At 37.8% G+C, this 27300-nt stretch overlaps 1 protein-coding gene across 1 annotated transcript in view; it reads left to right on the top strand.

The window, feature by feature from the left end:
- The window catches only part of LOC121520510 (zinc finger protein GLIS1), a 91915-nt gene that overhangs the window by 18926 nt on the left and 45689 nt on the right, over positions 1-27300 (top strand). The window contains exon 2 of the mRNA XM_041803989.1: positions 24811-25942. Coding sequence (XP_041659923.1) covers positions 25046-25942 — 897 coding nt within the window. The 5' untranslated portion in view covers positions 24811-25045. The remainder of the gene's footprint in view (positions 1-24810; positions 25943-27300) is intronic.

The following is a 27300-nucleotide window of genomic DNA, read 5'->3' as shown; positions in this document are numbered from 1 at the left end:
CACCTTGCCCCAGGTTTTCTAGAGTTTCTGCTGCTCTGTCATATTATAAAATTCACTCTTAAAGTGTTAAATTTAACTTTATATGATTTTTATAACCACTGTTAATTGTTCTGTGTATTTTATTTTAGAGGTGTAAATTTACCTTTACAACCTGGTTGGAGAGTCTCTTGATGTTCTGTTCAAGAAGAAAAGATCATGTTTTACTGCACAATTTCTCAGTATTCAGTACTGCACAAAAAAATTGTGATGAAAAAACAGACTCAGTGTCAAAGGCCTTTAGTGTACTTTTATTTGAGTACTTTTTTCCACCTCTGATGATAAGTGATGAAAATTAGCAAAACCCAGACATGACCTTTTTCTGAATCTAAAGAATAAACAAAATAACATGTTTTTGCAAGAGTAATCACTGCGCTGGCTTTTTTTATTCGAAAATGGTGTTACAGCACAGTTCGGAAAACATAAAGATGATACATTGTGCTAAAAAGCACATATTTTAATTTGCACTTTGTTTTATTTATTTTACTTTATTTTTAATCAGGAAATATTAGGCTGTTTTCCTTTTCATTTTGCATTTATATTTTTTATTTTCCTCTTTTGTCTCATGTTTAATACCTCACAGGCTGTACCAACTATCACTGATAAATTGTAGGTAAAACTACATGGAGAAGTACTAACTGTATATTTTGAACATATAAAAAAAGTATTAGCTGTACTTGCGTTAGTAAAAAAAAAAAAAATCAGGTGAGGGACACCTAGAATTTCAAATCTGGGACTTTCTTTTTGTTCTTGTTGCTGAACTGAACCCTTACCAAACTGTGACCTCAAAACCGAGGTACAAACCAAACTGTGACCTCTGTGAACCATTGCACAGTAAAGTATTACACTGTTGCTAATTTAGTAATTTAATAATCACATTACAGTTACTATAAAAGTCTTGTGTTTGTCCTCCTGATTAGAAGATTAAGGTTAAGGTTAAGGTTAAGTATTACATATTTAATTGGCAATGAAATATCAGAAGATCTCAGGTGATAAGTAAAGCAAAAGTACTGTAAGTAGTAGTGTAACTAGTTACTTTTTGCTGTGAGTAACTAAGTAATGAAACTCATTTTTATTTTAGAAAGTAAATGTTCATGTGTATTGGATTACTTTTTGAGTAACAACCCCAACACTGAACAAGGATGCCCATGGGGGGGGGGCATTGCCTATTAATATTCATGACAGCAACAAGTAATAATATTTTAGATGCAACCTTTTTTTTGTGACCTGTTTTGAAATGTACTTCCTAAAATGGCATTAGCCTTTATTTTTATAATATATTTTTGTGAGTGAGCCCATTGAACTAGGGGTCATGTCAGTGTAAACAGCTAGGTTAATACCTGATTTTTTTTTTTTTCACTCCAAAGCTGACTGGAGCCAGGTCCAGGAGGTAAATATTGACCAGGGGTCTAACACTAACACTACAGATCTGTTGTACACAGGCTGATATTATTAGATTATAAAAGGGGAGGGCCCATTTACAGGGCCTTTCAGAGTCCCAGCCATTTCTGTGGGCAGGCCAGGTTGTAAATATGGAGTTCAGTATTTATTGAGTCCTCAAAACAAGGAGTAATCAGCTGAGGTGAGCAGAGCTGAGCTCTATTAGTCATTATATGTTATCATTTTGATTGAGCGCCCACTGGTGGTGGAATTTACATGCTGTGGACTGAACTGTGTGAATGTGAAACATGCATTATTTGGAAATGGTAAACAGATTCAACTTTAAATTAATTACTGGGGGTTTTTTTTTGGCCCCTCATACAAGGTATCCACTTCCTTAATTGCCCTCATTAATACTCTTTTATGTTTAGAAATTTAAATTTTCCCATGAAATCAAATGGAGAACTGCATGAAGAGCAGTAGAGTTTAGCTTGATGTTGGCCTTCATCCATTGGCAGGATTGCTAATGTTTCACCAAACATTCAGCTCTGAAAAACATCACATGTAAAACAAAATATGTTTTAAGAGGATTTCACAGAGCAGATACCACCCAAAAGTTGTTTGGAAAGAAGTTTTGGAGTCCTTCAGTACCAACCACACCAGACTGAGTCCATCACAGAAGAGCTTTAACAGACGTCGTATGAAGCTGCTCCTATTTCAGGACCCTGGCAGGCCAGAAAGTCCAAGCCGGGTCCATATAGGAGCTGCTGCTTCTGGCCCTGCTGTATCGGCTTCATGGGCTCTGCTCACACTGTCTGTGGTTTGGGCCGAGCCACTGTCATTTCACTGGAATTTCCTGCCATCTGCGCTTAGTCAAAGTTTCTCACAGATCCACACCTGCTTGTAAATGTTTGGGTCTGCCAAGAGGAGAGGATGGAAGGATAGGTAGGTAATCATGATGGAGAGAGAGGGAGGGATCCACACCCGTATTTTGGCTGCAGCTTTAAGTAATTAAACAAAACGTACTTGTCTCTACAGGGAAACGTAATACTGGTAGGAGATTGCAATTAAACCAAAGTTGAGACAGGACAATGAGGTGGCTTATTTGAAGATCAACTTGAGAAAATAGCTGAACAGCATAACATGTATTTCTTGCGTTCATCATCCGTAATCACACATGCACAAAAGTCCTGAAATGTCCTCCCACTTTCAGACTTTTGTATGACTAGTAGGGGTGAAGACATATCATATGACTTTGGTGATGTTCAAGCATGCTGTAAAGCTGCTTCATACCCATTTCTGGGTGGAAGCTGGCTATTTCTGTTTCAGTGGAGTCTTAGAACCAGAACTTGGCTTAAGTTTCTTCATGGACCAAAAAGAGGTCCAATAAAAAATGTTGGGCCATTTTCTAGTCCTAAACCAAAGGCTGAGCTGCTTTGCCCCCAGATTGTGTTTATAATGTATATAACGGTCTGCTGTGGAGGCTGGTCTGACATAAACCTACCTGCTTTAATGATGATGGCTGTAGACAGGACTGTGATCTCACTGTTTGCTTATGGAGTGATGCATCAGTTTATAACGGGTCTGACAATAACTTATAAATACAGAAGTTGAATAGATGAGCTGTGATTTATCCTGACTGTACCCACAAGGCATTGTAATAAAGCAGCTGTAATACTAAACTCCTTTGATGAATTTACACCTCTGTTATATCATGACAGTATGATCATAAAACCAGCAAATGAGATTTCTGAATAAATTATGCTGTGAATGCTGCATACTGAATAAGCTGGCCCTTTCCTGCTAATGCTACATCTGAAAAAATGGAATGATATACAGTGGTGTGAAACAGTGTTTGTCCCCTTCCTGATTTTTCCTTTATATTTTTCACACTTAAATGTTTCAGATCATCAAACAAATTTTAATATTAGACAAAAAATAACTGGGTACATAAAATGCTGTTTTGAATGATGACTTAATTTAAACCTGCCTGGTGCTATCTGAAAAAGATATCCTCTCTCTTCCTCGTTAGATCATGAATTAACTGTGGTTAACCACATATTTTGGAAAGCTGAGTTCAGTTTTCCTAGCCTGATTACTGCCAGACCTGTTGAATCAAGAAATCTCTTAACTAGAACCTGTCCGACCAAGTAAAGTAGGCTGAAAGACCTCAAAAAGCAATACATCATGCCACGATTTAAAGAGATTTGAGAACAGTTTAGAAACAAAGTCAATGGCAACTATCAGTATAAAAGGGTTACAAAGCCATTTCTAAGGCTTTGGGACTCCCATGACCATGGTGAGAGCCATTATCCACAATTGGAGAAAACTTGGAACAGTGTTAAACCTTCCATGGGCTGGAAAGGGTTACAAAGCCATTCCTATGGCTTTTGGACTCCTGTGAACCATGGTGAGAGCCATTATCCACAAATGGAGAAAGCTTAAAACAGTGGTGAAATTACCACAATTACTCCAAGAGTGCATTGATGACTCATCCAGGAGGTCACAAAAGAGCCCAGAATAACATCTTAAGACCTGCAGGCCTCACTGGACTTAGTTAAGGTCAGTGTTCATAGTTCAACAATAAGAAAGAGACTGGGCAAAAATGCCGTATGGGCAAAAATGGAGAATCACACCAGCAACTCCATCTCTGAATGGCTTAAAAAAAAAAAACCCAAGATTTTGGAGTGGTTTATCTAACTGAGATGCCACGGCATGCCCTTAAACAGGCCATTAATGCTTGAAAACCCTAACCTTGCAAAGCAGATGGGTTCATGCGAATCCATCTAGCAAAGCTCCCATCTGAACAGGGTGGGCCCTGTTAGAAAATGACAAAACCAATCAGGAGTAAGAGGCAGCATTTTTTGGTGCAGCAAAGTCGTGACCTAAGCAAGCAGTGACAAGAGGCCGGTGGAAGACATTAGTGTGGATGCTGCTAAAGCGCAATTTTTATCAGAACTTGATAACATTTCTTCATTAAAAGAAGGACAAAGAACAGCTCTATTCTTTGCAAAAAACGACAAAAGTCGTGCACTGACATGTCTACAGTCGCCATGGTTCACGTTATGCAGTTCTCTATGGAGTTTACCCCTCGGAAGTGACACACACCTACAATGTCACGTGTTTTGCCAAAATTGTGCCAAAATTCCTCCACAGTAACATGAAAGTCTCATTGCAAGTTATCACAAATTCTTTCTTGCGGTTGTTGCTGCCAAAGGTGGAACGCCCAGGTATTGCGTTTTTATGGGCAATTACTTTTTCACATAGGGCCAGATAGGTTTGGATGTCTTTTTCCCTTGATAAATGAAATCATTATTTGAACACTGTATTGTGTATTTGCTCTGGTTATCTTTGTCTAATATTACAATTTGTGAAAAAAATGTTTTTAAAAATGGGATATACTTTAAAGGTCCCTGTGAAAAAATATAACTGATATGAAAATTTTAAATCTGAAAAAGCTTTATATGTTAGGACTATTTTAAAGGTTGAATGGATTTTCTGAGTGAATATATAAATGAGTTACAAGGGTTGCACTGAGGTTACAATTTTTCATTCATTTCAATTGAATTATGTTGAAGGAATTGTGTTAGAAAAACATAGTGGAATTACAAATATTATGTGGGGAATATGTCTGTTGTTTCCCCCTTATTTCTCTCTCTCTCATCTTCATGTTTATCATCTTTTTTTTCTTGGGAGTAACTAAAAAATATTATAAAATTTATCACATAAAATAACCATGCTGCATTATATAATAAATTCAAAATATTAAAGATGGTGTGTAGCTTTTTTTTTTTCCAGTGAGGTTACAGAGAGCTCCACAAAGGCAGTGAATCATACAGACAAGTCATAAATCATCTGTTTTTTAAAAGAAACAGTCTCTGACACAGCTTTGGGAAAGAAAAGAACAGGAAAAGATAAACATTTTTAAAGGAAATAAAAGGACAGTTCAAAGAAAATTAAAGCTCTAGTTGAATCAGAGACTTACTCAGCAGGCCTTATTTCCTGGGGTAGATCACTAGGCCGTCACAGGCCTGACTACAAACACTTTACTCTTTAAATTCTCAGCCAAGCCTTCAGATCAGACAAAAGACCTCTGTGGATGGAGCTAAAAGTGCTTTGTGGACCGGTGCAGAGATTTCTGAGATATTGTTGAAATAAAAGCCATGATTAGCCTTTAAAGAAATCGGTAAAATCTTCAAATCTGTTTGAAAATACACCAGTGTAATGATGCTAAAACAAGAGCTTTTGATCATGTTCCTTTATCTGATATAAGCACTGAGGAATTTGGTTCTTTTTCTGGCAGAGCTGGGCTCTCATGGCTGATTTTAATAGGAGTGGTAAACAGTAGTCATAATGCATTTACTGTTGCCATGTCTTTAGCATCATAGTCTTGACCACAGTGACCACATCAACGGTCAGAGTCTCAACCACCACAGGCAGGCCGAGCTGCAGCAGCTCTGCTCACAGAGGCTGCTGCATGCTTTCAGCCTTCAGAACAAGCAGTTTCACATCAACTCTTTTCACAAATGCCTGCATTATCTTTCTCAAACAGGCAGTGGAGTGTGGGTAAACACAGCACAAATTTCCACTGTGACCCTGCTGGGGCTCTGAAGTATATTCATATAAGGGGTACAAAAAATTAAGGAAAGTGCTTGTATTATGAAGTGTGAGGAGCATGGCCTCTGTAAGTGTTTAAGCTGAATAAAATTAGCATACATTAAGGGACAACATTATCAGATGTGATGTATGAATCTGTATGCAGCATTTACTCTTGTATATGCCCAGATAGTTAAGGTTTTAGTCTACTTTATACTTTATAATTAAAAAAATAGTTATTTATTAAACGAACCTATATATTTTAAAGGATACTTCAACATTTTGGCAAATTCACCCATTGCCATAATCCCTATAGTCTTAGTAATAGGTTTGTTACCTTTAGTTGTCGGTGCAAGCTATTTTCAGATCGGCGGTGCTGAGATGGGAGCTGCTCAGCTAACGCTATGGTGTCTTACAGTATTCCGGCTTTCCCTCATCAAACTCATCAAATACACAATCCCACAACTCCAAAACGCTCTCGTGGACAAGTTATGACCTGCACATTAACCACGCTATGAAATAATAACGTATAATTATGTAACATTACAACACATGAAGCAAACACTCGGAACTACTTTCTTGAGTAAACCACTTTTACCGCTTTTGAAATCACTCCGCCCCGCAGCCGTGTCTGGAGTGTAGTTCCGGCTTTGCATTTTCCTTTTAAACATCTCCGTCTCATAATGTTCCATGATTATTTTATAGCGTGAAATTTCTTGTTTTTTAAAGCACAAGATTGAAATGTAATTTTCAGTTTTAATCTCTAAAAATAGCTGTGTTGTGTCATTAAACAGTGCATATTTTATTCATGGAATGACACTGATATTTTTTTCAAAAATTCAAACATAGTTCAGTCTACAAAAATGACTTTGAAACATTCAAACTCAAAATAGACACGAATAGTATAAATGGGGAGATCCCTGAATGTAAACAGAGTTGCAGCTGTTGAACTAGCAGACAATGCCTTCTACTGGTCTGGGTCGTCCGTCCAGGCATTTCTTTTAAACACAACATAAGAATGTTCTGAGGGATTTTCTTCAATCTTTGCACTAAAGTCCACTCTGACTCAAGGTTACACTGATTAGATTTTTTTTAGGTCAGAGGTCAAGGTCAAATTGAGTTTAGTGTGTTACCTGTCTTCATTTCTGAAACTGAAATGTTTCCAGATGTAGATTCTAGGTGTGGTAAATGCAGGCTCTCGCCAGTGTCCTCAGTACATTTATTCTGGCGTGGTCCTCATCTGCAGGCTGTTGCCCCAGCTATATTGTTCAGTTATATTGTTTATTAAGTTTAAAGTGTGAAGTCCACACTAAACTCTACGTTGAAACTAATCAAGTTGCAACTTAAGTTGTGGCGTTGTTTGGTTTTTACCAAGCTAATCCAAACTAATTGAAATATTGTCACAGATATGGCATTTTCATTTAATTTAACCAATCAGTGAAAAGCATTTTTGACCCAGTGCTGCCTCTCATGCCTAATTTTCACTAAACAAGCTAAAAGCTGAAAATAGCTTCTTTGAACTGTCATTAATCCTCAAACAGTGCCAAAAGTTATGAAAAATATGACAAAACATTTTGCTTAGGCGATTACCCACTCCTACAGCCTAAACCTAGAGCCAGTATGAAATAACAACATTGGCACTGAGTGGTGAAATCGCAAAAAACACAATATAATCCAATGGAGGAATGGCAGAAATAATGTCTGTGGGGAAAAAAGTGTCTAATTGATCACAGAAAACACACTTTGACAATATCCTCATCACTTCATCATCCTCTTAGTTATTCCACCCATAGACATAATATATGTAGACACCTCATTGGCTGTTTGCCCACTGCTGGATACGTCATCGTGTCCGCCACATAACCAGGGGCAAGACCACCTCACAAGCAAATATACGAGGGAATTTAAGATTTTCTGACTAAAAAGCACTAACCTTCACATAAAACAGATTTTGATTAATCGTATTTGTGGTCAATGGTGTGTAAAATAAAAACATATCAACTGATAGTAAGCAGTGAATATATTGAATGATATTGACAGATAAATTAAAAATGTATGCTCTACTTTGTTCTACTTGGTGACAAGTTTATGTTTTATATTTTTTTAATTTGTTAAATCGATGGCAGCATTTGTTAAAAGCCCGTCAGTGTTTATACGTGTCTGCATGTGAATCAGCGAGTGATACGCTAACCTCCAATCCACATACAGCAACTATGTCACGATCATACTGTGGAACAAATCACTCCCTCTCTAGTCTATTAGAGCATTTCCACTTCCAAACAGGAAGTCACAAGCATAGAATATCTGGTTCTTTCAAAATACAACACAATACACTCCTCATCATAAATCATCTCTTTATCAACTATACATCTCATCGTGTAGCCAGAGCAAAGGGCCATCGAGAGGTCAGTGGGTCACAGAGCTACAATGGCGCCATTGACAAGGAAAAGTTAACTTTTGAGGACATTTAGCCAAAAAATTTTACATAAAACCACAGATCCTTAAAGCAAACATTAACCTTTTAACTTCCTAATGTACTCACCCATGGTGGAAGCAATAATATCATGGACTTGTACTGGAAAGGATGATAAATTAACCCCAAAAGGTAAAATAGTCCGCTGTTGACATACTATTTTTGTGTAAACTTGCAGTTCTCCCGTGTTCTCTGCCCGCTGATCATGGGAGAACTGAGCGCTCTAGACCGGCTTCCAGTGGGCGAGGTTGCTCGCCTTTGGTCAGAGCAAACCTGAGGCGCTTCAGTGTGCAGTGCAGTCGTAGTATGTGGAAATTGTGGGTGAGTGTATGAGAACTGCAGACGGTACAGAGAGTGAAAATTTAGTCAATTTAGTTGATCTGGGTAATCCTACGGCAGTATAGCATACTGTATGTCTGTGAATTAAATCCGAGTAAAGGTGAAAAACATCTTTTAAACAGATATCTATCTATTAATCTGTCTACAAGCCAGTACAGCTCACATTATAGCTATAATTTTAAATCACAGAGAATTGCTCTAATTTTATTGCTAAAATATAAGAAAGTAGATTCTGCTTCTGTATTTTACTTTAATTGTTATTATGAAATAAGAAAACAAATATGTAAAGTTATTTTGTAGACATGTATAATTCTAAATTATGATATTTGTGTGTTTAGAGAAATCAGATGATTATGGGCAGGTACACGATGGTCCGCTTTGGGTCAGTTGTTATTTGAGCATTCATAATGAGAGTAAAATAATTTATTTGATTACAAAAACCTTGTCATGTTCTACTCTAAGTTAATTTAGACTGCCAGGAGGATGCAAGATCACTGTCACCAGTTAGGTAGATCAAGAGATAGCGTAGAACAAGTCAATATTGTCCACTCAGTTAGACTAAAAAGTAGTAAACCCTCCCCTGTTATCTCAATGAACAGTCACTGAGAGGGGAATCATTGAGTCTAAAGTTAACAGCATTACACGCCTCTTTCTAACAGGACATGCATGATATCTGGTCCAATAACATGCTCTTATTTTGAGCAACATGAAACTGTGTTATTCACCTGCTCCCACTGAGTTTACTGTGACCCAAACTGACTCTGAAAATCTGAACCGAGCCAAAGAATTTTTCCGGCTACAATCAAGCAGGGAGTGTAACATGTGAGGGATACAAAAGTTCAGATTTATCAAAATAACTGAGGAGATTTTTATAGCAGCGCTGAAACCGTGAGATTTTTACACAGCCTCTGAAACAATGCAGTCAAATTGATCAAGCAAATAAAAAAGCATTTTAGTAGCTTTATTACAAACACACAGTAGAGGGGAACCATTGACTGGAGCTCCACTGCTGTACAGGTCATACGCTCGGCCTCTCCTTTGTAAACAGATGGGACAAAGTTAAAAAAAAACAAAGTATGTCTTTATTAAGCATGTTTTCTGTCATTTTAATTGCTTTTGTCATGCTGATTTCTGTTCAGTTGATTTCTTTCTTCTGTGGTTTAAATAAGTTTTTTGATGCAATAAAAAGTGTAAAATATAATTTACAGCTTTCTTGACAAATGCAGCTCCTGCTGCACAGTGGGATGGTATCACAGACCAGATTCCATGTCCATCATCAGGAAAGTCCATCTCCCAAAGCTCCAATCTGAAACGAATGTGCCCAGTCTGACCAATCAGTGTCATTCGAGGAGATCGAGGCGGTAGCTACGAGGGATGTGCGTGGTTTAATGATTAAATGGTTTACCGTTTTTGTATCAAATTAGCTGGCACAAGATTTATGAGTTTTTTAAACTAATTATCTGTAAGTTTTTATAATCCCAGGCTTGAAATCCCGGTCTAATGCTCTTTTAAAACTATAATGAAGCCTCCTGCCACTAGAGGTGTCTATAGCTTCAGTTAATGGCTGCTGCCTTCCTATCAGAGCTTTCCCCAGCACTTCCCTGGACATAAAAATGTACGTATTAAAGCACAAAATTAATTTGCAAAGATGAACGAAGGCTGGCAGAGCTAGCTGCTAATGTTAAAGACTAGTCGGTTAAATGTAACTTAAATGGGCTTTGAGCTGAAGAGGGAAATAGAAGCCTGGGAACATTCTTGGTAACTACTGGTGGGGTTCAGATGTACTGGGGGAGGATAGCAATGGCTGCCACCAGTGGAGCAATTAGCTGGGCTGTAACTAGCATAATGACAGTTTTATCAGAACTGGACCACATTTCTTCATTTATTGAAGAGCAAAGAACTGCACTGAAAACTTTTCATGATGGAATAGATATTTTCGCTCCTTCCCTGGCATGCTTTGGCATGAGTTTGTGATAGTTACAGGCAGGGTTTGGTTGTACTGAAAGATGGTATGTAAAATTGCTGTCACTAGCATAGCAGTTAGCTCACATTTAGCCATAGTGTAGCAGCAGTTTTATCAGAACTAGGCAACATTTATTTTTTAAAATGATCACAGAGCTGCACCGAAAGTTTCTCTCAGTAGAGAGGATGTTTATTCACTTTGCATAAGTTTTATCCAACCACGAGCTCTTGCATTTATAAACTCGACAGCAGCCGTCTGTCGAGCTCAGGTTACAACCAGAGCCTTGCATGCCTACTACCTCATTTTTTTCTTGTTCCTCCGGTTGGCCCGTAATGAATGTGACAGACAGAATGTTCATCCAGTCACCTTGCAAGAAATTTTTGGAAAAGTCCCGCCCTTCCCAAATGCCTTGTATGTGAGGATTCCCAGATGAATTTGAAATATAGCCTATGCAATTGATATATGAAGCAGTCTGTCTTGTGTGTCAGGTTATATTTACTGTGATTATATTCTGAGATTAATGACGTTGAAATTTCTAATAATTTCACAGAAAATTAGTGAACCTTTGGTGGCTAAGTTGCCACTGCCTAGCATCAGTCTTCCCCTATTATTACCACTTTAATGTCAAGCCTATCCTACACCACTTCATGATTCTGAGTTCCTCTTTGTTTAGTTTGACATTATTGTGTCAACATACTGTTAGAAAATATTTGTAACAAAGTAACTTAAAGAAATTTTGAACATCTGTTGTAACTGTGATAAACACTCATTCAGCTGAAAGTCACCGGTCAACATGGTCACCGTTTAAACTGAAACACCTACAGTGTAAGCTTGCAGTTGGAGTTATATCAAGCTATTCATTATGACTGTGGTATGGTTTGCAGTCATTTGTAGTTTTTGCTGGGTTTTTTTTGTGTTTTATTAATCCTCTTAAACATGAAAAATTTTGTTAAATTTCTTATCACTGACATTTAATGCATCAAATCATTAAAATAAACAACTTAGCTCCCAGCTTCCACAATGCAAAACAATGCAAAATATGAAAAGTGAATATAGATTTTTAAGGCAAAACACATTCTTGCTAAATATTTTATAACCATGCTTCTATTTTTTCTTGAGAGTAAGATTTTTGTAGTTCTCCGTGCAGCCTTCAGTGTTGGGTCAACAGCTTCAGGTTGGGCCTCTAGCTTCCCACAGTATAAATAAAAGTTTCACCACATGATCCTCTTGTTTAAGTTTCTCAGTTGAAACTGTTTGACAGCTCACACTAAAGCATGTGAAATACCGAGAAAAAAAAATGAGGGGATTTTGCTCTGCTGTTGTGCCTATCCATCATTACAAAGTACAGCATGTATTTGAAGGGACAAACTCTTCGGCATGTCCTTGAATAGTCAGACCTGGATTGAACTCTATGAACAGAAAATCCAGCTGTTCTTCCCACAGCAGGCAGATGTGTGTTCATAACTCAGCAGCAGTGTTTGATCCAAAGAGATATTTTCTTTTTAAACTGGGGAACAGCTTTGGAGCTTTATTGATGGGCTTTGTACTTTTCTAAGACATAGATGAGGTTAACAATGCAACATGATTGAATGCTGCAGCAATTTCATAAAAGGTTGTCTTTGTAACATATCTGAGAGTTTTAATATATATTTTGCTATTTATAAGTCATGTTTAAGCTGATGTTTACTGCCTGGGGCAAAGTTACAGGTATGATATGATAACTGTTAACTTCCACGTGAAGGTAAATTTAATACAACACTATTAAAGCCTTTTAGTTTAATGTTTCAGTTTCTGAGACTAAAACAAATTCTACTCTAATGATTGAGACTTACAAAAATATATAACAAAAACTGAAACTGTGTCCAGGATATCAAAAAAGAAATTTTATGGCTGTGAAATTACACAAAAAGCAGCATACACTTCCTGTTCACTTTATTAGGTACACCTGTTGATCCATCCATCTATTATCTACGCCTCCATTATCTAACTCTTTTTTACTGGTTTTTACAGGTTAGCTACCTCACTCTGCTTTTTGCTTGTGTTTTGGTCAAATGTATGCACATCCCAATTCCAAAAAGTTGTGATGCTGTGTAAAATGTATATTAAAACATATGCAATGATTTTTAAATCTCATAAACCCATATTCTGTTCATAATAGAACATATCAAATGTTGAAACTGAGATATCTCACCATTTCATGAAAAATAATAGCTCATTTTGAATTTGATGGCAGCGGCACTTCTCAAAAAAATTGGGACAGAGCCATGTTTACTATTGTGTAGCATCCCTTTTAACAACAGTCAGACATCTGGGAAGTTAGGACCAGTTACTGGAGTTTTGGTAGAGGAATGTTGTCTCATTCTTGTGTGATGTAGAATCCTAGCTGCTCAACAATCCTGGGTCTTCTTTACTGTTTTTTTGTTTGTTTGTTTGTTTTATAACGCACTGATTGGTGAAAGGTCTGGACTTTCTTTAGTTGTTTAGCTGATTTAGCATTAGTCTTGCGCTCATGTTTGTTGTATTTCTGCAGCATTTTATTTTCATGTAGCACTTCTTGCAAACCTCATGTCATGTCTATCTTATTCATGCCCTTTAATGTCCTTCCCCTGATGCTGCCATAATTGTTTTACTAACCTTCTCCTAATCTATGACCATTACCTCTGCCGACCTCACTGGACAATTGGCCAAACAATTGATTTTACTTTTCCATTGTCATAGACTTCAGTTCATATTAGTAATTAATTTGAAAAAATTGATACTTGGTGGACGAGACGATACGATATATCACCAGACAATAACTGCGAGACAATGCTGTGTTGATTTATGGATTTTCCAGTACCATCGGTGTGCTGATGAAAGGCTGGATGATGCTCTCCTCTTTAGTCCGCAGGACACAGCGTCCATGGTTTTGAAAAAGTAATTCAAATTTTGATTCATCTGACCACAGAACAGTTTTCCATTTTGCCTCCATCCATTTTAAAGAGCTTTGGCCCAAAAAAGACATTGGTTCACACGTTCATGTATGACTTCTTTAACATGTATTTGTGGATGGCACAGCAAACTATGTTGACAAACAATGATTTCTGGCAGGGTTGCTCAGAGATTTCTCCAGATTCTTTGGGTCTTTTAATGATATTATGTACTGTAGATGGTGGGATATTCAGAATCTTTACAATTTTGCACTTGGCAACGTTTTGCTGAAGTCCTTTCACAATATTTAGATGCAGTTTTTTTTTTTTTTTTTTTGCCCATCTTTACCTCTTAAAAACGCTGCTTCTGTAGAATGCTTCTTTCATACCAGGTCATGTTACTGATCCAGTTAAGGTAATAAGTTGAAAAATGCTCCTCCAGCTGTGTTCCCATAGTAACACTTACTTTTCAAGCCTTTTGTTGCCTTGTCTCTACTTTTTCGAGAGTTGCTGCTGCCATCAAATTCAAAATGAGCTAATTTTTTATGAAAATATTTTTCTATTGTGAATAAAATGTGGGTTTATGAGATTTGTAAATCATTGCATTCTGTTTTTATGTACATTTTAAACTGTGACACAACTTTATTGGAAGTGGGATTTTAGTTTACAACACGAAAATGTGATAGTGCAAATAAAAGCATAAACACAGTATGTCTAAGTTGGACTTCGCTCCAAATGACAGTTTAATCTTGATTTTTTGAACAAAATGTACTGTTTTGTTCAGGCTGATGAAGAGGAAGCAGGGACATAATGTAATGTTTTATCTAGATTTATAGACATTTTATGTCTTGTTCCTAACCCTGAGAACTGAGATATTTGTTAAAATCATCCCTAAAAATGACCTTGTATCTGCAAGGTTGCTGATTATTTCTCAGGCCTATTTGTGAAATGGTTGATGAAAGGATGAAAGAAAAAGTCACACTTTTCATCAATTTCTCCAATCTCCACCTGCATACTACTTTATTACAGTAAAGGGAAGTCCTTCTGGAAATTTCCAAAGGTGTGAATCCAAACGTGTGACTGTGATAATGTAGAGCAGGCAGCTGAGAAGAAAAGTAAGTGTTGCTAATTCAATTTCCTCTGGATAAATAAAGGTTAATGAGCAGAGAGGAGAGTAAATTAGGATTTACTGGCACAGATGAAGCTCTTAAAATTGGTTTCACAGGATTAACCCATTTTTCAACAGGGGAGGCCCTCAGGCACAAATTACACAGTGAAGTGTCAACTTTCCCTCTGCAGCCAACTCAGTGTGTCACTGGGACACGAGTCTCTCATGTCACTTATAAAAACAAAAGTTACTCTTGTGAAATTAGTGACGTGATTCACATGTTTTCTTTAAGCGACAGCCAGGCTCACAGTTATTAGATTTTGTTCTGCTGCTAACATATTGTACTAACCTGAAATATACTGCACCTGAGGGGATTTCTACCTCCCAAAAATGTTTCCATATATTCAAAAATCTAACAATTCAGATTTACAGCACTTATTTTCCTTTCCAAACACATAAAAGCTCAAATGATTTACATCAGAATCCAATAAAAACATGTCAGCATTGCAAATCAGTTTTTAGACGTATCCAGAGACACAAGATGCTGTTTCCATATGTCCCAGTAATGCTATTAATGGAAGTGTTGTGATAGGAACTCCCTGCTCACAATGAAATCACCAATCTGCACATGGAAGATATAGGTGCTTTAATACTGTAAAGTAAGGAGAGTGTGGAACACTAGGAAATCTTTAGATCTTATTTCGTTCACGTTTATTTTTTGATGACCAGCTGAGTGACACAGACCAACATTTATAACTAAGGCTATTGTAAAGCTTTCCCCTGGCTTTAAAGGGATATTTCACTATTTTTGAAGTGGGGATGTATGAGGCACCTAGCAGTAGAAGTGGCATTAGCTTCCAGTGATTTCAGTGAGCAGTGCTCCTTTGAGAAGGACTCGCTGTGTACCAGTCAGGAAGCTAGGCTATACAGTGTAGCAGATGGGTACAGTTTCTGTGCAGAATTTAGTTTGTTGGCTCAAACGTACACCCTATCCAAACTTTTTGAAGCATTTTACTGTATACCCAGAAAGCCTCTGTGATTTTGTCACTATTTTGCAATGCCAGCTTTGGCTACCTGTTACGCGCTCTTACATGTTAATACCACTACTACTGCTATATACCTCATATGACTCAACTTAAAAAATACTGAAATATCGAGGCAAAAAATATGAAATATGAAATAACAGGCAAATTTACAGACAAACCATCAACAATAGTATTCCATGGTTGTTCCACCAAAATGCATTTGATTTGAAATTAAGTCATTTATACAGCATGTTCAGAGCAACACAACATGGTTCCTTTAATCAATCAATCATTCAATCATCAGCCATTTAGTCGATCAGGTGTTCTTTGTTAGGAGCCAAATCATAATAAATGTTATCCCAAGACAATTTTAAAAAACAGACGTCTCATTTAAAGAACAGTGCGTAGAATCTTGATTAAAAATGTATGTGAGGCCAAATTTCAGAAAAGGTGTGTGCCAAAAATAATTTTGATTTTTGTAAACTGTCTTTATGCATTGATTTCTTTATGAATCCTGATCCACCTGAAAAAGTGCCCACAGAGATCTGCCTCTTCAACAGGAACAGGAGGCTTTAAAGTGTTTTTATATTGAAGGACAGCTGATGGAACCAGTGGCGTGTTTTAATGTCAGAGCCAATCAAAGGATTAAAATGTCTATTTAGGACAAACTGTTGCAGACTAAATTAGTAGTTTATTATGTTGGTATGTTTTGATCACAGATTGAAGCAAATTTTTAAGTCATACATATTTCCTGGCTTGATTAGTTAAATTTGAGAAGTGCATTAAAAGTCACCAGCTAAATATATATATATACAGTTGCAAGAAAAAGTATGTGAACCCTTTGGGATTTCTTGGATTTCTACATAAATTAGTCATAAAATGTGTTCTGATCTTCATCTAAGTCACAACAATAGACAAACACAGTCTGCTTAAACTAATACTGCGCAAAAAATGATATGTTTTCATGTTTCTGTTGAACAAACCATGTAAACATTCACAGTGCAGGGTGGAAAAAGTATGTGAACCCCTAGGCTAATAACTTCTCCAAGAGCTAATTGGAGCCAGGAGTCAGCCAACCAGGAGTAGGGTTCACATACTTTTTCTTGCAACTGTATGTAGTCTCCTCACACAGTTGGAATCGAACCTAGTGTGCCTGATCCAAAGGTCACTATGCTACCTCTCAGCCATCCCATCCACTCACTGATTCATGCGTCCTAATATGATTTAAATATATTGGCATTGTTCAATCCATATAGACTACCTGCTCAGAAATTTCCTTTCCTTCATCTGTTAAAAATATAAAATATAAAGGCCCTATCGATCTCATTGCTAACACCACACTGTTCAAATAATGTTGTATTGGTGGATTATATTGAACACAATGAAACCCTGTCTGGTATAGACCGCAATTCAACCACCACAGTGAAACCATTTTGGAGAAAAGGAAGTCATTATTTTCCTCTGTCTTTTCATGAAAATATGAACAATAACAGTATAATGAGATCATTTTTCTCCTTTCATGTAGATGTTATATGGTGCTTTTATTAGGTCTGAACTGCTGCATTCCTCTGATGCCAATGCCATGAGGGTTACAAAACCCAGGCATACACTTAGGGATCTGAGTACACATTTACCGATTGTGTGCGGCAGAAGTGTTGCAAAAGTCACGTGTGTGTGTGACAGCCAATTGAGAGGCAGACTTCAGTTGTAACTGATGGTTTGTGAGGATTTTGATAACTTAAGCAAAAAAGAAGGAGTTTTCTGAACTAAAATAAACTAAGTCCACAATTACAAAGTGATCTACACGGGCAGATTTGTGCATGCATTTGTGGATCTTTGTACAAATTTGCAAATCTTTATGCAGATTTGCACATCTGTACACACATTTGCAATTCTGTGCACGCTTTTATGATTTGTGCATGCATTTGCAAATCTATCTATGCATTTGCAGATATGTGTACAGATCTTTGTACGCATTTGCAAATACTTTTGCGACAATAATAGCTCCATATAAAGATGGCTCACTAGGCATGCATAAATTTGGAACTGTCTGCTTATAATGATGTGAATAGTAGAATAAAGTTTAATATCAAGTGAAATTAAATGTTTCAGATGCATTAATAAACAAACTGACTTCAATTCACCAACTCATTGTGTGTCTGCAGTTTCCCTCTGCCTCTAAAACATTAGTATGCACAGGTTAGATTTTGCTTACAGGTGCGAACATTTTACCATGAGCTCTGTTTTTTATAGATCACAGGCTTTGAGTAGGAAGGGGCGCACTCCAACTTCAGGTCCTGTCATTGTGCGTATGCAACATTTTTGAGACCCCGGGTCTAGACTGTACTCTATAAAGATCCAGTCAGGGATGCATAAGATTAACAGCATAATTTTTAGCAGAAAATAGTTTATGAAAAAATATCAGCACTGGCAAATGGGAAAAAAATTGATATATTGATGATATATACAGCTGATACTGGTCAGTGGCAGAATGCTCAGTATGAGTCAGGGTGCCAGGTTGTCAAAAATGTATGTCCCTTTTGAAACCCCAAATCTGTAGATACACTTGAGCCAAAAGAAAAATAAGAGAAAACACTGATGACATTGTGGTAACATTTTTAACTTATTTGTGCAGTTTGTGGAGTTTGCTTGCATTTTTTTGGTAATGAAGAAAAAAAGTAATAGCCCAATATTTCCCAAATTTTGATGGCAAGATATCAAAATAAGCAATGACGTCGTTTGATTTTTACAAGTCATACATTTAAATTCAGGTAACCTATAAGGCCTTAAAATGGGCTGTGTTAGATTAAATTAGGTACAATATGCAGTGTGTGAATGTGGTAGTGCTAGTAAGGAAATGAATCAAGGTCATGTTGGCTTCGAATGGAAACAAAAAATAATTTAGTATTAAATAATCATTGTGAGCATGCCATCTTAGGCTCCTTTTTACTTAGGCTCCTTTTGTCATATGTTAAATGAAGCACTGCCTCTGTTTTATTAAAGCAGTGTGTGTTTTGCATATCCCACCAAAACAGCTTTCACTTTATTTAAGTGAGGAGCAGAGGGAGCCATGGCACGTACTCTGGTTAGTTTGAAAAGGGAGAGCTGAAGAAGATGACATAAAACGACCTGTTACATGGAACCCCTTTGGTTTTTAGGAGTTGTTCATGGAGCAGTGTAAAATAACTTTTTGCACAGTTGCAGCTGCAGTAATTTTGAAATGCACTGACGGATTGAATGTTTTAAAATCAACAGTTTGATAATCGCGATATTCAATATAAAAACAGTTAAGATTGTGATTTTTTCTCATCGCAGCAGGAACCTTTTACTAAAGTATTGGTCTCAAACATTAGGTATACTCTGTTCTTTGAGCATTAAAAAGCAGCTTACTTCTTTATAATGGTTAATCTAATACAGACAGATCTGTTATGTGCCAATGATGAAGTTCAGTGGTCTGATCCGGTTTGAGCTTGCGTGTTTCTGCAGATCCTCCCTGACGCCTCCATAACAACATGGAGGATTATTCAGGAAGGACAGATTAGAAAACTAAGTGAGGATCTTATTTTTCCTCGTGTTTTGGTTCAACCGAAAGCGAAAAAAGTTTGTAATTCAAGAAGCAGAGTGCTCATTGTTGAGACAAGTACACATTTGCTTGTCCTGAAACACCACAGCTGTGTTTAGCTAACCTCAGCGAGCGAGTCTTTAAAAGACACCACATGAGATGTGCCTGCTATTTTATGCAGTTAGCATGTTCAGCTGAGGCTTTGTGGGACACTTTTCTTAGTCTTACTGTCTGACTCTTCTTTCTGGAAGGGGACCAGGGTGGTTTATGAGAAGACAGTGCTGAGATAAACATCCCCTTTTTTCTATATTTGCTGCTGGATTTTACTCAGCTGGATGTTTATGATTTCAAAGACCCGTTTTTGATCATTGATGGGATCGTTTATTGTTGTGATCTGCTCTCTTTATTTCTACTGGGGTCACCTGCAGATCTCTGATATAGGTTTCAGCTCTGAGAGCCTGCAGGTAGTAAGCTGCAATTATCACATTTCAAATATACCAAACCACTTCTGCTTTGCAAGTATCATGATTCCAGCTGAACTTGTCGACACACAGATGCATCGCAACCTCTCTAATTAAGATTCAACCACAGTTCCCATGACTGCTCTGCTACATGACTTTGGTGGGGGGAACTCCAGCAATTTACGGGAAGAATCATAAAACTGTAACCCAGACTATACCAGGAAACTACGGGCATGAACCTACACTTAGTGACTCCTTCGTCAGCTAATATAACTACTGAAGCGAACTTACTCATCATCATAGCTGTGTCTTGTAAAATAACCATCCTCATTAAATTCCATGAAACCTTTCCTGTGACTAATTACATTACGTGTCGGGGATCCTGTTGTAAATTAGATCATCGATAACTGGCAGAGAGCAGAGGAAATCAAGTCTGCTCCTATAAAAACTCAAGAACTTATTCACAGTAGAGCTACTGTGCGGTGTCACAGGGGTGGGGAGTTTATATTTGACCCACCACTTTCCAGCCACCCTGTCCTGCATCACCAGGCCTGTGGAGAGATGTGCTCCATTACTCCTCCTCTGTGAACAGGCATCTGGAGCGGGTTCCAGCCGATCGGCTGCCACACAACGCCTGGCTGTTTGCTGCAGGGGTGGCCGTAATGCCTGCAGCAATGTTACAGCAGCTCAAAGGAAACCAAATATACAGCGTCGCACTCAGAGCTGCATGACTGAAGCCTGCTGACAAGGCGGTCGGACACTCTGTTTGTTTGGGTTTTTACTTCATCTGAGACCTTCTCTGCTGGTCACCTTGCTCCATTTGTTGTTGATGATTGAATGTGGAGTTGCAAAAGGCCAGAAATGAGAGAAAAATGTGCAGTTTAGTGTGACACAGCTGGATTTTTAAGTTTAAGGCCTTCAAATGGCATGGCAAGTTGTCACAGCAGCTGAGTCACACTAGAGCTTAGCAAAAACACAATGAATAAATCCAGAGGAGTTCAGATTAAATTACTCCAATATGGGATGCAATAAAATGTGTGGTATATTTACTCTGGAGTTAGACTTAAGTAGGGACAGATATGAAAATCCTTGCCCATTTTTACAGCCTATATATCAGCAGTGCATATCGGCAGTATTAATAATATATCTGACTAACATATCAAAGTCGTTTGATTTTTACAAGAGTCATATCTAAATTTAAATTCAGGTAACCCTATAAGGCTTTAAAATGTGCTGTGTTAGATTAAATTAGGTATAATATGCAGAGTGTGAATGAGGTAGTGCAAGTAGGGAAATTAATCAAGGTGATGTTGGCTTCATATGAAAACAAGAAATAAATTAATATTAAATAATAACTGTGCAGCATGCCATCTTAGGCTCCTTTTGTCCCATGGTAAATGAAGCACTGCCTATTAAAGCACAGCGTGTTTTGCATATCCCACCAAAACGGCTTTCACTTTATTTAAGTGAGGAGCAGAGGGAGCCACGGGATGTACTCTGGTTAGTTTGATAAGAGAGAGCTGAAGATGGCATAATAACCTGTTATAACCACTTTGGTCTTTAGGAGTTGGACATGGAACAGTGTAAAATAACTTGCAGAAGTTGTTGCACAGTTGCAGCTGCAATAATTTTGAAGATGTAAACGTTGTAAATTCAACAGTTTAACAGATCTGTCTGTAAATATTGGTAAAATGTAGGTGGCTACCTAGGGCATTGGTCTGGTCACCCCTAGAGGAGGCCCCAGAGATTTCAGGAGAAATCGTGGGACCTTTCTCTGATCTGACAGGAAAATTACACGTGCACAATTTTTTTTCAATCATGATTAGAAATTGTCCTAAAGACAAAAAAAATTAAGAGAATTTTTATTTTCTTTTAATTTTGAGCAAAGACATGGACTGTTTTTTTTTTGTTTGTTTGTTTGTTTTTTGGAGGGGGGACATTTTTATCGGGATAATAAAGTAGTATATATACGGGAAAACAACATTAGAATTTTAACGTTCAAAAAGCTATAAATTTTCAAGAAAAAACTCTAGTCTGGAATTTTGACATTAGAAAGTTATTTCAAGTTTTTAAAATCATGAATTCAAAACATTATAAAGTAAAAACAAATCCAATTACACGAAACCAAACTGTAAACAGTGCTTGCATTTTTGACTTTATTATCTCAAAAATTTAATGTACATTTACACCTATTTTTGTCTCTGAATTTAACAACATTTTCATTTGAGAATTTCAAGTTTTTTCTTGTTTTTTTTAAGAAGAATTAGAAGATCTAATCATCATAATACAGATGGTTTATACATTATTCTTTTTTCAAGAATAATTGTCAGTAGGCCTGTTATGATGGGAATTTGTCAATAAAAACAACTAAAAATTAAGGTATACTTTCCCAAACAGGTCCTGAGGGGCCTTGGCTTTTCTAGTATGGGGGTTGGGAACCACTGGCCTAGGACTCCATCTATTAAAGGGGGGACCCTGATCATTTTGAATGAAGTTCCAAACCAGGTTGTCTACTTGCATTCTCCTTTTATTAGCTCTGCTTGGCTCAGCCTCTGCTTGCACAGGAGACACTTTGTTATTTTTTTACAATAAGAGAAGGTGTTCATATCGCTGTCAGTGCTCGTATTGGCCCAAAATCAATTGAGAGACGCTTGGATGTTAGCATGCATTCTTTAGTGCTCAGTGTCATTTTCACAAGTTATAAGAGTTAATAGATTTTTAGAGTTACGAGTTATGGACTGCAATATTTGTGGTATTTGGATATTTGAAACAGAGAAATAGTCTTTATAACAGATCTTACCTAAATGCTTTTATTTTTATTTCAATCTTATGCCAAATGACTAGTGTCATCATTGCTAAATATATCCCATTTTTCTGCTTTCATTCACTAGATATTTGGAAATATCGGCATGTAGAAGCAACCTGACAGACCTGATTGACTGTTTTATAGCTCCATGGCATGAGTATATTTCACATTCATCTCATATAGAATGTTTTTTGGAAAAGCAGGACTTTATAAAAAATCTCAGAAGGTGATTGGACGAACTGTTCGTCACATTCACTACGGGCCAGTCAGAGCAAGAAGACAAAATGAAGTCATACGAATGCACAGCTCTGGTAGTAACCTGAGCCTGACAGCCAGACGCTGCCATAGTTCATGAACAGAGGAGCTACTTGGTGGATAAAACTCATGCAAGAAGAAGCTTTCAGTGACTCTTTGCTCTTTATTTAATAAGGGAATGCAACCCAGTAGTGATTAAACTGCCGCTATACAATAGCTACATCCAGTGGTGTAGTGCTGGGTATACGTAGGCGTACATATGGAAGTCCTGGCCCTTAACTTTTGAGAACCCATGCTGAAGCAGATCTGGAGAAGTATGAAAACATTTTTTTTTTTTTTTTGTCATTAAAACTTTGCTTGCAGTTCTTTGCTCTTTAAGTACGTTGTACGCACGAAGCAGCTCTTAGGCTTTGAGTTCTTTTTTTCCCCTCTCAGCATGAAACAGCTGTAATGTTTTCTGGCCGTTCCCCTCGATGCTGGCTGTAGTGATAGATTCCCTTGCCTCAGACCTAAGTGGTTCCAATGAATGACATATTAATCACTCTATTGTCCTTCGAGGGGGCATAAAACAGATATCTATTCCTGCAATAAAGTATTATTAACTAGGGCACAATATGAGTTTATAAGTTTTAACAAACAGTACCCAGAACACATCTCAGACTTTCTTTAGTAAATCATAATTAATCTCCACTTTTTGAAATTCCACTATTTTGCATTCATTTGGATTGTTGTACAGCTTAAGGCTAATTGAATTCCTGTTTGGATACAGATCTTCTTTTATTTTTATATTTATATTTAAATAAGGAACTTTGCATAGATCAGATTATGGCATTTACTTAACCATGGTGAAAGGAACTTGTTATGGATTGAAAAGGAAATAAAACATTCAGGAAGTTTTAGGGATTAGAGCCCGACCAATATGGGATTTTTGGGGCCGATGCCGATACCGATATTTAGGGCTAAAAAAAACGCCGATATCCAAAATATCGGCCGGTATACGATATATTGGCCGATAACCGATATTTTGGCCGATATATTAAATAAGAACATTGATATACACAGGACATATACTGTACATGAACACAAATGTGGACATGTTAATAACCAGTTGCATTTATCTTTGTTAATTTCACGAAGATGCAACTTAGACGACATTAAAACGCTGTATAATAGTCTTATACTGTGGCTGTGGACCATATTAGACAGGAAAATGATAAATGGAGAGCCATATTTACATTGTTGTGGCAAATATTCACATAGAATATGTTTACAATGTGTTTCTTAATAACCCTGAGGAAGGCCACAAGCTTAAATGCGCCTGTTTTATAAAGCTGTTCTATTCATGCACCAAGTATGGACCTTAATTAATCACAATTCATGCATTAACTCTAGAAGACCTGTACTTTGCAGCCTTTTATCCAGGTAATTGTGCAAGTCCACTAAATACAGCATCATAGACTGCAGGAAAAGCTGGATTAAGCCTGATGTCAGACATTTAGTCACTGAAGGTGGCTTTTAGGCCAGTATTTACAACATTAGCTACTTCTGCCACAACACATCTAAATCTCTGAGATAGCGGTTTTTGAGTTGTATTGTAGGTGATGCAGGTGTCCAGTTTTGACAAAGAATTCAAATCAGTGTAGCAGTAAACTGTATTTTGTATCCCAGAATTATGTTGTGGCTCTCAAAAGAGGGCTTCAGTGTTAAGTTCTGAAATAAAGGTGTAACCTATGAATATATACAAACTAGCTTTTGTTTTAGTGGATTTACAAAGGTTCTGGATCTGCATCCATCCCGTTATAAGAGCTGTTACGTGATATGTTTCATAAAGTGTTTTCTATTATTGTTTTTTGTCTTTTTGGATGACTCATTTGGGTTTGGTTTTTGTCTCCCACAGTGCTCAAGTGATGACTGACTGAGAGTGGAAGAAATGACTGAAGATTACAAATCCTGGGAATTAAAAGAGAAGATGCCAGCTGCACGAAAACAAAACTGTTTGGTTACTTTAGTGAACTGGAGATGCTGTTAATGGTGCTACCTCCAATGGATCCCTAAAGTCTTGCTGAAGAATTTCAACATCAAGATATCTGCTGAAAGGATCTCTTGGTGGTCATCAGCAAGCGTGGCCCAGTATGTGGCCACCTGACCTCGGGCCTCCGGACGTCCAGCTCACTCTTCCTGGTTTTGGAAGTGCGTTTGAGAATGCTGAAGACCTCCAGGCGCCTCTTTCTTCTGGTGGCTTCTGTCAGTCCTCAGCTGGGCTGGGGGTTTGTTGTCTCCCCAGGACTTCCATGTCCCTGTCCTCTCTGGGCCGGGACCTCACCTCTCTGCTCAGCTGTAAGACAGCAGGACCCCACATAGACAAGACTATGGAGGACTTTGCGACTACAGCACATAAAGATCCTAAAAACAACAGCCAGAGACTCAGCTGTTACCCACAGCCATCCCTCCCTCTGTCCTACACGCTCACAAGCTGTGCAACATCTCCTCCTTTTGGCTCTCCACCATCCTCTCAGTCCTCTTCCTCCTCCTCCTCTTCATCTTTATTTTTCCCCTCCCCTTTGCCTCTCTCCGATGCACCTGGAGGGAACAAGACTCCTCACCAACAGCAAAAGATGCAGGAAGAGTATCACTCCATCAAGCAAGAGCCTGAAGATGAATTCTCTCCATGTAAAAGGGAACTGTTTCAAATGACCAACCAGCAGGGGGAGCTGTTCCAGACCCTCCAAGGCCCCACCAGTCAGGACAGCACCCCGCTCCATTTCCAGAGACCCAACGGTCCTGTAAGACAGGATCCTGCAGTGGACCAGCAGGAGCAGCCGTGTCACTGGATTGACTGTAGTGCCTCTTACAACAGCCAGGAGGAGCTGGTGAGGCACATCGAGAAGGTGCATATCGACCAGCGCAAAGGAGAAGAGTTCTCCTGTTTCTGGGCCGGCTGTGTGCGACGCCACAAACCCTTCAACGCTCGTTACAAGCTGCTCATCCACATGAGGGTCCATTCTGGAGAAAAACCCAACAAATGCATGGTGAGAGTCTGAAATAAAATAAACAAAACTTTAAAACGTAGGAGATTCTAATCAGAAGCTACCAGGTACAGGTGGACAGCCCATCGTCTACCCTAATGGGGTATGTGGGCTGTTAAATTTTTTTTAAGTTGATGCCGCTATCTAATCCAACATGCCAGATAGACTGTTTCATACCCATTGCAGGATATATATTTAACATCCATTGGGAAACTTCTGATACAAAGTGTTTGGGAAAGGCAGAACTTCAAAGATTCTCAGAGGGTGACTGGACAAACCTTGTCACATTCAGCACAGGCCAATCAGGCCGACAAGACAAAATTAGGTAGTAGGAATGCCAGCTCCCTTAAGTAACATGAGCTTGGAAGACAGCAAAAACACCTTTTCCTCCAAGAAAAGCTTTACCTGTGGTTCTTGTTCCTCTTTCAATAAAGAATTGCTGTCCAGATCTGATAAAAATTGCTGCCAAAGCTACATCCGAGCTAATCACTACCAGCGGCAGATATTGCTACTGACTTGCAGTACAACTAAACCTTGCCTGTAGCTACTGACTCAGTCTCCTCAAACGATGCTGATTGGTCCAGTCAGTCCTCAGACCTTGTAAAATAGTTTCAGATTGGAGCTTTCCAAGATGGATCCGTCTGATGGCAGACGTAGAATCTGCTCATCTGCTTTGCAAGGTTTACCTTGATCAAGACTCAGGTCTTTGTTGATAACACTTTTAATACTTTCACATCTCCACATTTGGTGGAAAGACAAGCCAACAATATGTTTATAACAACTTTTTTCCTAGGAAATGAACAAATATCTCACCAGAACAAAGTTTCACACCAAAAAAGTTTTCTTCATCTCATATTTGAAGACAGTATACTGGCGTTATTTACTTGTTCTGAATAGTCATTTTACTGACAGGATCCTTAACACACTTTCTTATGTCACCTCTCATTCAGTTAGATGTCTAAGTTTTATTTTCCCAATTTTAACAAAGATTTCATTATAAGATTATGATTTTTACCATTAGGACTTTGTATAGAGTTTTAAAGAACTTACCTCTGCTGCTTTGATTGCAGGAGGATCACCGTAAAAACGTTTCAATCTGACAGTCTAAGGTACTACATGTCAACTTGATTCACTGTAGCCGTTCAATTTATTCAGAAATTTTATCAGACAATTGATTCACAGCAGTGGTTCCCAACCTTTTTTTCCCTTGGTTTCCCCTAACACATATCAAAGAAAACCTGTGGCTTCCGACATCCAAACAGAAGAAAATGTAAAAAATTCATTTGTTGTTTCTTTTATAAAATCTAGGTCTACGCATGTTTTAAATACTTTTCTTAAATAAACTATCTTACTTAATTTGA

This window comes from Cheilinus undulatus, linkage group 13, assembly GCF_018320785.1.
Source record: "Cheilinus undulatus linkage group 13, ASM1832078v1, whole genome shotgun sequence".
Lineage (NCBI taxonomy): Eukaryota > Metazoa > Chordata > Actinopteri > Labriformes > Labridae > Cheilinus > Cheilinus undulatus.
The sequence above is the reverse complement of the archived record's forward strand: the minus strand, read 5'-3'. Positions and strand labels throughout refer to the sequence as shown.